Source organism: Solanum dulcamara, chromosome 10 (assembly GCF_947179165.1).
Source record: "Solanum dulcamara chromosome 10, daSolDulc1.2, whole genome shotgun sequence".
Lineage (NCBI taxonomy): Eukaryota > Viridiplantae > Streptophyta > Magnoliopsida > Solanales > Solanaceae > Solanum > Solanum dulcamara.
Genome location: NC_077246.1, coordinates 65,574,921 through 65,588,015, shown reverse-complemented (window position 1 = coordinate 65,588,015; position 13,095 = coordinate 65,574,921). Strand labels below are relative to the sequence as shown.

General features: G+C 30.6%; 1 protein-coding gene across 1 annotated transcript; it reads left to right on the top strand.

Annotated features, from left to right (window-relative positions):
* The first annotated feature begins 1,107 nt into the window (after positions 1-1,107).
* LOC129870868 (zeatin O-glucosyltransferase-like) lies at positions 1,108-2,804 on the top strand. Its single transcript, XM_055945747.1, has 2 exons — positions 1,108-1,775; positions 1,894-2,804. The coding sequence occupies exons 1-2, from the start codon at positions 1,190-1,192 to the stop codon at positions 1,953-1,955; spliced, it is 648 nt and encodes a 215-aa protein (XP_055801722.1). The 5' UTR covers positions 1,108-1,189; the 3' UTR covers positions 1,956-2,804.
* Positions 2,805-13,095: the final 10,291 nt, after the last annotated feature.

The following is a 13,095-nucleotide window of genomic DNA, read 5'->3' as shown; positions in this document are numbered from 1 at the left end:
AATTGAATTTTTAAGTTGTCAATAAATCAGTATTTATAATTATATTATTAATTAATCGTGTAACACACAAATACATATACTAATTTACTTTAAAAAATTGAAAAATGTCATATAAATTGAGGTAATTCGTATTAGAAAAATGCACATATGTTTGCATTTATCCTTCTTTTTGTCTTCTTTCATTGGAGATAAGGGTTATCTTGACTTATATGAAGATGAAGAAAAAAAACTAACATAAGTTTGGACTTGTATAGTTTCTTTGAAATGGTCCAAAAGGCAAAAGATAATAATAACATCCACAAATTCCGCGTTTACTTCCACGTTTCAATTTCTTATTATACGTAATATATACTACCAAAAATAAAGTCATCCCACCAAACTTGGGATAAATGAATCATGTTATTACTGTAATGACTTGAATATGTTAAAATTTATCATAAAAAGAAAAAAGTTATTATTTGTTAGGTGTAGAGAATAATTTATTTATATTTAAAGGACTAAAATTAATAAGTGTATAGTCAAGGGACTACAACCGGTAAGTGTATAATTAAGGGACCAAATTTGATAAGTTTTTGAATAAAAACGACTAAATCCGATAAATGCATAGTTAAGAAATTATTTTAGATCTACTCCTATCGTTAAAGGACTATTTATAACATTTTCTCAATTTTCATATATTAGTTATACAAACCTTAATACCAAATAGAGTTTATATATATATATATATATATATATATATATATATATATAAAGTTAATACATATATTATTTTTTGTAATGCGCACTACCAAATGACATTTAGTTCATTTTTATTGGTTTAATTTGAATTTTCATACTCTTTGAGAAATAGCAATTGATATGACCATTATATTATAATATTGATATTAATATTAATTGATGTTTATTTTTAGAGGTTTTGAAAAATAATTAGAGAATAAGTAAACATCGGTAGTTAGAGGCCACCTTTGAGATCATTTACTTAGCACTTAAGTTTATTTAATTAATTCATATATATATCTACATCTAAGTGATTTGGAAAATTTGTTTATTTAAAATGTTAATTAAAGAAAAGGTTGCAAGAAGCAACTGTTCATCAAAGGTGTCCTTTTTCTGATTCTATAAATACGAACAGTACCTAGTACTCAATTGCAAATAAAGCCATAACTTGTGTGTTTTCTTTTGTTTTCCAATGGAAGTTATTGTAGTCATGGTGCCATATCCTGGATTTAGCCATGTCAATCAACTCTTCATCCTTGCTCGTCTCATTGCTTCCCATAATATACCAGTACACTTGATTTGCCTTGCTGAATTCAATCAAGATTTAAATCCCCGCCTCAAAAGTTCAAAATATATCCATTTCAATGACATTTTGCTTACTCAAGCTGATGGCGAAATCACGGAAGAATATGATCGTGTGGTTTCGATTACAGAGTTGTTGGAAAAACACAACGAGCCCATTCGAAAAACTTGCCTTCAACTCTCTATCAATGCTAAGAAATTGGTCATAATTTATGATTCCGTAATGAAGAATTATATGGGGGATGTCCATTCAATTCCTAACGTCGAGACTTGTATTTTTCACTCTGGGTCTGCTATAAGTAAATATTATTTGCTCCAACAAAGTGTCCATGACTTAGACGTTGTTGTTGATGTTGGTCACGAGTTCCCGGCTATGGATAGTTGTTATCCACCGCTTATGGAAGTATTCTTAAGAGATTTACATGAATGGGATCTCAACTCAGGAGAATTCATGATTTCTTCTAGAGAAATCGAAGGTAAGTACTTAGATTTACTCGCTAATGTGAAAAACACGAAACCGTTGTGGGCACTTGGTCCACTTCATATGCTACTACAATCACATGATCATGACTCCTCTTCTTATTCTTCTCCTAGGGACAAGCCTCCTCGTCATGAATCTCTTGAATTCCTCGACAATCAACATGTTAATTCAGTAATTTATGTTTCGTTTGGAACAACCCCTAAATTATCACAAGAGCAAGTCAATGAGCTTGCACTTGGTCTAGAAAAGAGCAATCAAAGGTTTATTTGGGTAATAGGAAAAGGAGATCATAATACTACTACTAATAACAATAATACTAAAAATAACAAGAAAGGTGTGGAGAAATTTGAGAAGAAATTTGGGAAGATTGAATTACCACAAGGGTTTGAAGAGAGGGTGAAAGGAAGAGGAATGGTTGTGCGAAATTGGGTGCCCCAATTGGAAATCTTGGGCCATCCATCTACCGGTGGATTTTTAAGTCATTGCGGGTGGAATTCTTGTATGGAAAGCATTAGCCTAGGAGTTCCAATAATAGCTTGGCCAAACGAGTGGGACCAACCCTATAACGCTCTCCTTGTAACTAATGTACTAAAAATCGGAATCTCAGTATTTAGCTGGACTCACAAGGATGAGTTAGTGACATCAAAATCGATCGAGAAATCTGTCAAAATTTTGATGGATACAACGGAAGGGGAAGAGATGCGGAAGAGGGCGGTGGAGTTGAGCAATAAGATCAAGAGTTCGGTTAGCCCCGGAGGTGTGACGGCCAAGGAAGTTGAATCTTTCATATCCTATATTACCAAATAACTTTGTAGCTTAACAAAGCCATCGTCATATTGCTTCCTTTAATTTTAGACTTAATGATATTACGTTGAAAATGTTCCACCTTACTTTATGTCTCTTTTATCTTTTTCGTTTAATAAGAGACGTACTAATCGTCTTTGTTGTTTTTACTTTATCCATTTTATAAACTTGTTCATAGGCTACATGAGGTAAATATGCTAGAAGAAAGCAATTTCATATCCTTGATCATCTTTTTCCAGATTAGTAAATCTTCTTCGTTTTTGTGTCTTTCATTTGCAAGTGGGCAAATTGATTGATGGTTTCCCCTTATTAGCTTCCAATTCATAACATCCACTTTCCTCGATCATTTTCAAATATTCCTACGAAGGCGGTGTTTTTTTTTTTTTTTTACATCTTGACATTTTCATTAATAGGTAAAAAAAACAAAACAAAACAAAAAAAAAAATTTGGTACACTCAGTTCATGCTATGCGCGAGGTCTAAGAAAGGATCGGATATAACTTTGATAGACAAATGTAATAAATCACCCAAAAAAGGAAAATTAATAGAAATGTCCATGAGGCAAAAGATATCCATTCTATCACAAGATATTATAAATTATACATATTTAGGGAAAATATATACACTTAAATATTCAATAGATAGGGATCAGAATGAAGAAAGATGAATAAAGGTTAAGAAATTTTTTATCAAAATTTTCAAATGCTCGAACCTTGACTCCAAAAAATCTGGAATAAATGGTCAAAGATGTGTTTCCAAGAGGTTGGTCTAGATTTATATGGATTTGGGGATGTGAAATTGTGAAATGACCATTGTTTCCTCTGCTTTGCACTTTTATCAAAGAATTGTATTATGTATATAAAAAAGGTAGTCACACTACGTAATTGCGATCTTTAACTTGATTTTAGCTGATATTTATATATATTTTTTAAGTTAGGTTGTGCACAAGTAGTCAATTAAATTTGTAAGCAGACATATGTTTCCTACCTGTCATAATACACATAAGACGCCTCATAGGACATGAATTGCCACATAGGAAGCCATTATAGAACGTATGTGTCTACTTGTTCAACTTTATACAGTTTAAGTATCTATTTGTTCACACCCAAAATTGAAATACATAGATATCAATTGAAGGTAAAGTTAAAAGGCTCATTTATGTACATAAACTTGTGCACATTTATGTACATTCTTTAAGAAATTTCTAATTTTTCCATTGTTTGTGACTTGTTGTTGTTGTTTTAGTTAGTAGGGCTATCACTTTTAGTACTTAATTAATTAGAAAAGAGAAGAAAAAAAAGGGGAGGAACTCTGCGGCGGACAAGAGGAGAACAACGATTCAGGTAAGAGGGTTATGCTCTGTTTCCACAATTAGTTATGAGCATGACATTATAGTGTACATGTGATATAAAGTAGTAGAATTTTAATATAGTTGGATAGATAGGAGTTAAGATTGAAAGGTTGAAGGTAAAAGTTTATGGTTATACTCTGCTTTTGTTTGTATCCTCGTGGACATACTTTCTTTCTTTTTCATTGTTAGATTCCTTAGTTTATTAGTTTATTTTTATTTTTCTTGGTCATAGATCTATAAGGACTTGCTCTGCACTGAAGGTATTAATTGTTAGATACATGATTTATTATTATTATATTATTATTTGGATAGTAAAGAAATTAACTTGCAATTGAATTGTCAAAAATATATAAAATACTAATAAAAAAGGGATGTTGGTGTAGTTAATGCATAATAGGTGATGACAATGAACTTAATCACTTTGTTATTAGGATATAATGAAATTATTATGGGTAGAAAAGATAAAATGCTAAATGATAAAATTCAGGCATATAGGTAAGTGTACCGGGAAATTTTGGTGGGATAATTAAGTGTGTTCGTGGTTTAAGTACTGTTTTGTGTAGTTAAGTCCTAGTTATCACATTATAATTCAAGTTTTGATATATTAAGATAGATAATTAAACAATAGGTATGAGTCTAGGCTAAACATATATATAGTATGAGTGTCTACGAACTTGTTTACTTATGAATATTGAATACTTGTTAGATTGGGGACGTTCTGGGGCATTAAAGAAAGGGAAATCACCAGTGAATTAGTTTGCTTGACTTTGGTTCTTTAATTGAGGTAGGTTATGGTTTATTCTATATCATAGATAGACTCTTAATAGCGATTGATAGTCATTGAGTAATGTGTGAAGTTCACTATGCATTTAATTTTTGTGGTTTGGATGGTTGATATGTTGTTGTGATTGGTCTGAAATTTCAAGATCGTGAAATCCATAATCTTGAACTTGCCCTATCAAAAATGGTGTCTTGAATAAAAAAAGCTTGATGAAATATTGTTAATGAAGTGGAATGTAATAATAAAGAATGATAAATTAATTATATTTAGATCGGGTGTCATGAACTGACACGGTATATTTGGATCGGGTGTCACGTTCCAACACGGTATATTTAGATCGGGTGTCACATTTCGACAAGATAATATTAAAGAAAAATAATTTAAAATAACTTAATGCTATCCAATCTCTAATAACTCATTTTCCAAAAGAGCGTGATGTGGAGGCCTGAGTCCTCATGTGTGATCTTGATATTATTGATTGGTTATGAAATTGTTCATTGTGTTGTCACTTGATCTTGATCTTGATCTTGTTGGTTTCTACCTGTTAAGTGCTATGGCTGATTTTCCGCTATTACTTTATGCATATTGATTTCTATTTTGAGTCGGTCAATGATACCTACTCAGTACATGTTGTCCTGTACTGATCCCTACTTGTATGTTTCTTTGTTTTATTTTTTGGAGTACAACGAGTGTTCCATCAACTTCGACTAGACCTCAGCTCTAGCCAGTGTCCAGCACATCAGGTTCCAGGGTGAACTATTCCTTCTAGCTCTTGTTGAATTCTCTCGGGCATGGCATGATGTCCTTAGTTTCAGACACATTAAGTTATTTATTTATTCTGGTGTTTGATATTTTCAGACGTAGTATTTTAGAATTACATGTCCTTGAAGTGATAACTTTCAGGTTTTGAGAATGGTATGTAATGAACCTAGTGGATTGTTATTTTTTCCTTCCATAAGTTGGGCTTCCACATTATTATCGGATTTTATAAGTTGAACAACTAATTAAGTTGGGGTTGTATCATTGGTTCTCCCACCTAGGAGGTTAAGTGTGGGTGTCACTCATGGCCCATTTTTGATCGTGACAGCAACAGGAGTTTGATAAACTCCAAAGTCGGTGAAGCATCTTCATCCGCCCAAAGAAAGATATTCCTTCGATCGGTCTGGAAGATATTCTAGAAGACAGTCCATTATATGGGCAATTAAAAACCTATTTGGAATCCAAAAATCAAAAAGATATTTTTGCTTCTATGGTTAAAGAAACTGAGGAAAACAAAAATTATGAAGAAGGATCTACAAAAGAAATTATATTTCTTTTAGAAAACTCTGATATTCAGAGGCAAAACGACCCGTCGAAGATTTTTTAGAGGTATTTGGTATGGGGATTATATTTTTCAGGAGAGTCATATAAGACTCGAACATATTATGAAACCATATTGATAAAAACTGGAAGTGCTGAATTTCAACACTTCACAATAAAAGAGAACGTTTATAACTTCTCAAAAGTAATCATCAAACAGATTACATCTGTTGAAGAGTGGGGAATCTCCACGATGAATGAATGACATGTTTGTGTTAATAACATGAACATTAATTTGACATACTGGGATTATATCTAAGCATTCAACAAAGTTTTTTATTATAATAATGATAAACACAAGCATACTTGGTTCATAAAATTTGTGCAAAAATTTTCGATGGACCAATTCCAAACTGGTTTATCAGATGGTGGACATTCTACGGACCTACGGTAAAGATTTTTTCGTATGAATACCTCAACTTATACAAGAAATGGATGAAGGTTTTCCCATTTCTCACGGAGTTATACCTCTCCGATCATGTTTGTAACTTGGATAAAATTGACCAGATGTACTTTTTTTATTGAATTCTCAATACCATAGATTCATAAATAGCTCCCGAAAATGGATATAACCCAGAAGAAAAAATTCCATATTTATATCGTGTATATTATAATAATTTTTGGGATAAATTAACCTGGAAAAGATCCCAAGACTAAGCAAGCCTATGGCCAAGAGCTTATTGACAGTATTCAAGTAAACATTCAGGATTATACGGAGCTACCCCAAAAGAAATTGGTAGCTGATAACTTAGTCAAACATATTGCCCGAACAATTTTGGTCCAGCAAGGTGATAAGCATGAAATGATTAATGAATACCTTGAAGAGGTTAAGAGAAATTTACTTCAAACTCTTAACCAATAAGACAAATCTGACACTTCGATAAAGAGTGAAGCGAGCGATGATATCGTTGATGCCCAGTCAGATGGACCCAGGCCTATATTGTTCGAAATTGAACTTGAAAAGATAGAAGAATTCCTCGAGTCCTTACACGACAAGGAAGATTTCCTGAAGACAACTATCAAAGGTAAGGGAAAAGCAGAATGAGACAGTCATTACGCACCCTGAAGCAGTTGAAAAGACACCGGGACATGCAAGGATATATTCCAAGTACCATCAAAATGAATAAAGTCATTTTTATATCAACAATTAAAACAATGTATATTAACACTACATACACTTTTCTACGGACCCACATAAGGGACCCACTTTTATTAGTTGTGTCTCCTTAAGCCCTCTTATATAAAGGCATTTATTTTAAGTTTTAGGCAGAAGTTTTTAGACTTCATTCTCTTATTCTTATTCTTATTATTATTATTATTGTTGTTGTTGTTGTTGTTGTTCTTGATGTTGTTGCTGCTATTATTATTGTTATTATTGTTATTGTTATTATTATTGTTATTATTGTTATTCTTATTGTTATTCTTATTGTTATTCTTATTGTTATTCTTATTGTTGTTATTCTTGTTATTATTATTGTTATTATTGTTGTTATTATTGTTGTTACTGTTATTGTTGTTATTGTTATTGTTGTTATTGTTATTATTGTTATTTTTATTATTGTTATTGTTATTATTGTTATTCTTATTGTTGTTGTTGTTGACACCCAATTTTGATCATCCACAACGCAAATTAGCTATCGAGTTTTTTTTGAATTCGAACATTTTGAAATAATTAGTTTTTATAAAAAAAAATAAAAAATAATAATATATGTATATATATATATATATATATTTTCATATTATTCTTAACTACTTTTATCTTTATATAAATTTTAGTATAACATACATATTTCTATATAACTATATCTTTGATTACTATTTATGTGATTATTCAAAAATTATCTCAAAAGATTTTTTTTTACTAAATAAATTTTAGTTAGGTTAGTTTAATTATGGTTTGTATTTTTGAAAATTTATGTTTTTTCTAAAAATAAAAATAAATAAATAAATAAAAAATATCCTTTCTTTTCTTTTTCCATTATCAAACAACTATCCCTCTCTCTAAACTCTCTTCTTCACTATCTCTCTCTCTCTCAAAAACTCTCTTCTTCACTATCTCTCTCTCTCTCTAAACTCTCTTCTTCACTATCTCTCTCTCTCTCAAAAACTCTCTTCTTCACTATCTCTCTCTCTCAAAAACTCTCTTCTTCTCTCTCTCTCTCTCTCTCTACACTCTCCTCATCTTCTCAAAAAGAGAAAACAAGACAAGGTTACCAACCTCACCATTCTCTCCCCTCATCTCTCAATCTCTCTCCTCTTACACACCACCGAATACTTCTCTTCCACTCATCTCCGGCGAGAGCTCCGACGAACCACGCAGGAAAAGCCACCAAGCCGCCGCTAGACTAACAAGACGAGAGGTTTAAGACGAATCTTTTACAAATTCGTCTAGGTATGGTTTCATTAACTTTATTTTACTATATATGTTGTGTTCTTTTAGATCTAAAAGTTCATTTTTTTTATTATTGTGTATATGTTGGGTTGATTACATCTTGTGTTTGGTGTTCTTGATAAGTTTTTTTGCTTAGAAGATTTAGATCTTTCTCATGTTAGATTCCTTTTACTAATTTTGTTTTCATAACAAATGTTGGGCTGATCAATTACTCTAACCATTATTGTTATTTTCTTGCTTATAAGATTCATATTGTTTACATGTTACTACATCACTTTAGTTCTTTATTTTTTGCTCCAAATGATTTGATAAACTCGAGATTCAAAGATTTTTTATTCATTCATAATTGATTAAGATTGCAAAGAATATTTATGTTATTTTTGTTATTGTTGTTGTTGTTTATGTTCATGTTCATGTTCATGTTCATATTTATTTCATGTTTATGTTTATGTTTATGTTCATGTTCATATTTATGTTCTTACACTTTAATTATGTTCATGTTTATATTCTTGTATTTAATTAAGGTTTCATGTTCTTACATTTTAATTATGTTCATGTTTATATTCTTGTATTTAATTAAGGTTTCGCGTTCTTACATTTTAATTATGTTCATGTTTATATTCTTGTATTTAATTAAGTTTTTTACGGCGAGATTGTTATTATTTGCTATTGTCTAAATGCATATCTTTTAATTTGGGTATCTATTTGATTAGCTAATTGATAACCGATATTTTATTTTCTTGATTTAGATTTAGAAAATGTTTAATATTTTGCTAATCAGGCATAATTTGTTGATTGAAATATTTGACTGTTAGGAAATAATTATAGTATTTTTTTTACAAAATTTGCTAGCATGTAGTAATTATTTTGGCATTTATCACAATTAATTTTGTCTCCCTTTATTAAATTTGAAATAAAGTTATTAACCTACTACTTTAAATAAAGTTATTTCACCACTACTTTAAATAAAATTATTACCCTACTACTTTAAATAAAGTTATTACCCTACTACTTTAAATAAAGTTATTACCCTACTACTTTAAATAAAGTTATTACCCTACTACTTTAAATAAAGTTATTTCACCACTACTTTAAATAAAATTATTACTCTACTACTTTAAATAAAGTTATTACCCTACTACTTTAAATAAAGTTGTTACCCTACTACCTTAAATAAAGTTATTATCCTACTACTTTAAATAAAGTTATTTCACCACTACTTTAAATAAAGTCATTACTCTACTACTTTAAATAAAGTCATTACCCTACTACTTTAAATAAAGTTATTTTACTACTACTTTAAATAAAATTATTACCCTACTACTTTAAATAAAGTTAGTACCCACTTTTTTAAAATAAGTTTTAAATAGTTTTTTTTTATTATTTGGAGGGATGATTACATGTCTACTACTTATGTAATAGACTTTATTTTGGCCAATGAAAAATCTCTCCGTCGGGTTTCGAGGCCTCTCCATTTTAAAGACGAAAATTTTAATTTAAGTTTACATTATATATTATATATTACAAGTTCAAATTGGCCGATGAAGAAATTACCGTTGCTTTCCAAGGCCTCCCATGTTCATAAGACGGGTTTTATTTTTGTATTATTATTATTATTATTATTGTTATTATTTGTATTATTACTATTCATATTATTTATTATTAACATGTTTACTAAGTATTTCTACAGACGCTGGAGCAAAATTGACTGATATGCAATTTTATATATATTTGATATACAAGAAAACTGTTGGTTGTATGCACTAATATACAGTGTATATACAGTTGTGATATACATCAGAATTGGCCCAAAAGCCCAAAACGCAGGTGGCCCAACAGCTTAGTCCAGGCGTACAGAAACTAAGTGTCGGGTTATATTTTTATATGTTCATTACTTATTTTTATTTATTATTTTATTGATTCGGTTTGTAATAATTAATTTATTTATGTCGTTCATGATTTCCTTAGCTATTAATTTTAATTTGTTTTAACCTAATTAGATTCCCCTAAAGATAAACCAATTCATGTTAATTTATTCTTAAAATAATTTTCTATATTTACTTAGTCATTGATAAACTTTTACTTCTTTATATATATATATATATATATATACATGTATATTATAATCAAATGTTTAAGTTTTATCAATTTTGTTATTTTTTTTATTATTATTTTTTAAAAAAATAATTTCAAAGTCTTCGTTTTCTTTTAAATTAATATTTCCCAAAATTAGTCAAATAAATTTCAAATCGTTGGATAACCGCATGTTAGCGGCTATTTTAAGTGCTAAAACCTTCTTAAAATAGTAATATGAACCTCGTACCCTTTTTTTCTAAATTTTTAAGACTTAAATCTGTTAGAGTCTTTTAAATTAAGTTTTCTTAATTTTTTTAAAAAATTAAGTGGCGACTCTTTTTTTACTAAAATTGATTTTTTCTTATAAAGATGAAATTAATTTTGCACTTTGTCCATTTTTCGACATAACAGAAATGGCGACTCTGCTGGGGACTAATTAGGTTCTAACCATTAGATTTGATTGCTTATTTGACTAACTATTTGGGTTTGTAATAATTAGTACTTTTTGTTTTCCTTAATTGTGCAATTATGTGTTTAATTTATATATTAAATTGTTATTTTCATTCCATAGCATTTTTCCTATTTAATGTATAGTATATTAAAGAACGATTTTGCGGTACCGCAGTCGGGCTTTTATACTTAACCCTTTTCGGAACAATCGACAATTTATTGATACGTCATGCGTCCAATGGTTGTCGTAAGTTTCAGTCTGAGTTGTCCGCTTGGGTTACCAGTTTTGCAAACGTCACTCTTAATCAACCTAGCGTAGAGCCAAAGCCAAATCCCTAATTTAGTACATTGGCCTAAGACGACCCAATACCCAAGGCGTATTGGGCCCATTAGAAAGACCACCTTGAGTTCAAAACGGCCCTCGGCCTAAATGGACAATCATACCTATATGTTTAAATTTGAAGGTTTTATACGCGGTTTGGCAAACCATTGTCCCTCGGGGCTGGGAGTTTTTTTTTTGTAGCTTAGTCTAGTCAAAGAAGGACCTTCAGTAAATGACACTTCATCCAAAAGGCGTTGGCGTTCGGAGATGTCAAGAAATCAAGAAAGAAGGATTTTCCACAAAGGCTTAGTTAGGATTGTACCCCTGCGTGGGACTGATTATTTATATCCCTTTTTTCCATTTATGTATCCCCATTCAAATTATTCATAATATTTGTATAAATATAAGTTTTGGGGCAATGGAATGTTTCAAATGACGTAATACATCCTTCAAATCGTTAGACCTACCTTTGGCACAAAAAGAGTCACATATCTGTTAAGGATGCACAATAATTGTTTGTGTGCTATATGCTATAACTGTTTTGTAAATATGTTGCTTTATTTGGAGACATGCTAGTCCACTCTTTTAATTTTTTTTTTATTTTTTTAGAGCCTCATAGGCATAAATATCGAGTCACTATCGATAGTGCGTCCAAATATTCAATGAGTCTTTAATTTCCCAACAAAATTCGAATTTTACATCAAGTCATAAACTTTGTTTTCTCATCTCCACAAAAAAATAATCAAATGGCCGAACTATGTAGGACCTGAATTCTCCTTTGTGAGATATGTAGGCAGTCTTTCAAGGCTCGGTCCCTGTTTTTGAAGTTTTCAGTTTTCCTCATTCTTTCAAAAAAAATGAGAACTTTTTCTGCATCTAAGAAAAATAAGGGTACAAAAGTTGAAACGCAAAAAAATCTGTGATTCACAAGTCAACTTTTCTCACACATTTATCATAAAATTAATTTTTGTCCGTTTACTCTTTCTTCACCCATAGATTAGTTTGTCTTAAAACAAAGCAACATTTATGTGTTTAGTTCTTTATGTGATATTTTGCATTAATTATTACAAGCACAGACTAATACTTTGGCTTTTGAGTTATTCTTCTTTTTCAGGGAAAGACTAATTTATGTCGGAAAATAAACTTGCTTACTTCTCAAAGATCGAGGGTTCAACAAAGTTGTTTCTTTCTTTGTAGGGGCTGTTATCAAAGGACATCATGCGATAAATGAAAGGATCTCAATTTTGAGGTCAATTCCCTCTCCCTAACTAAGAAGTTTTCTTTGTACACAGAAGAGACGACATTATTTCAAGAGAGGGGATCATGGGACAAAGAGTTCATGGGAAATAACAATGACATTAAATTTCACAAGACACCAATACACAGCCTGAAAGATAAATCGGGGGAGTCTTTGACTATGAAATCTTACTCATATATCTTGTTACTTATTTTTTTTATAATGGCCCCGCTTTCACACTTTTCTCATATTTTTGCAGGAAAACTGTCCCCGACAATAGTCGGGGATGGTTATAACAATGTATGATTCTTTGAATAGTTGGAAGAATTCAAATCATAAGAGACAATCCTCAAGAAAAACACAACAACAATAACCAGAGCTCAATAAATTGGATTTATTGGAGAAGTATCAATTTGAGGAAGAAAGATATAGGGTGATAAACATCCAACCTCTATATTGGATGAAGAATTAAAGAGATACATATTCCAAGAGTTTCCTAAAAATGATGTAAAAATTCAAGATAAACAAGAAATAGATACTGAAT

Excerpts from the sequence above, each read along its gene's own strand:
- LOC129870868 (XM_055945747.1), top strand. The coding sequence starts at position 1,190 with ATGGAAGTTATTGTAGTCATGGTGCCATATCCTGGATTTAGCCATGTC. Across the intron at positions 1,776-1,893 it reads TTCTTCTAGAGAAATCGAAG|GGACAAGCCTCCTCGTCATG; the intron begins GTAAGTACTTAG and ends TTCTTCTCCTAG.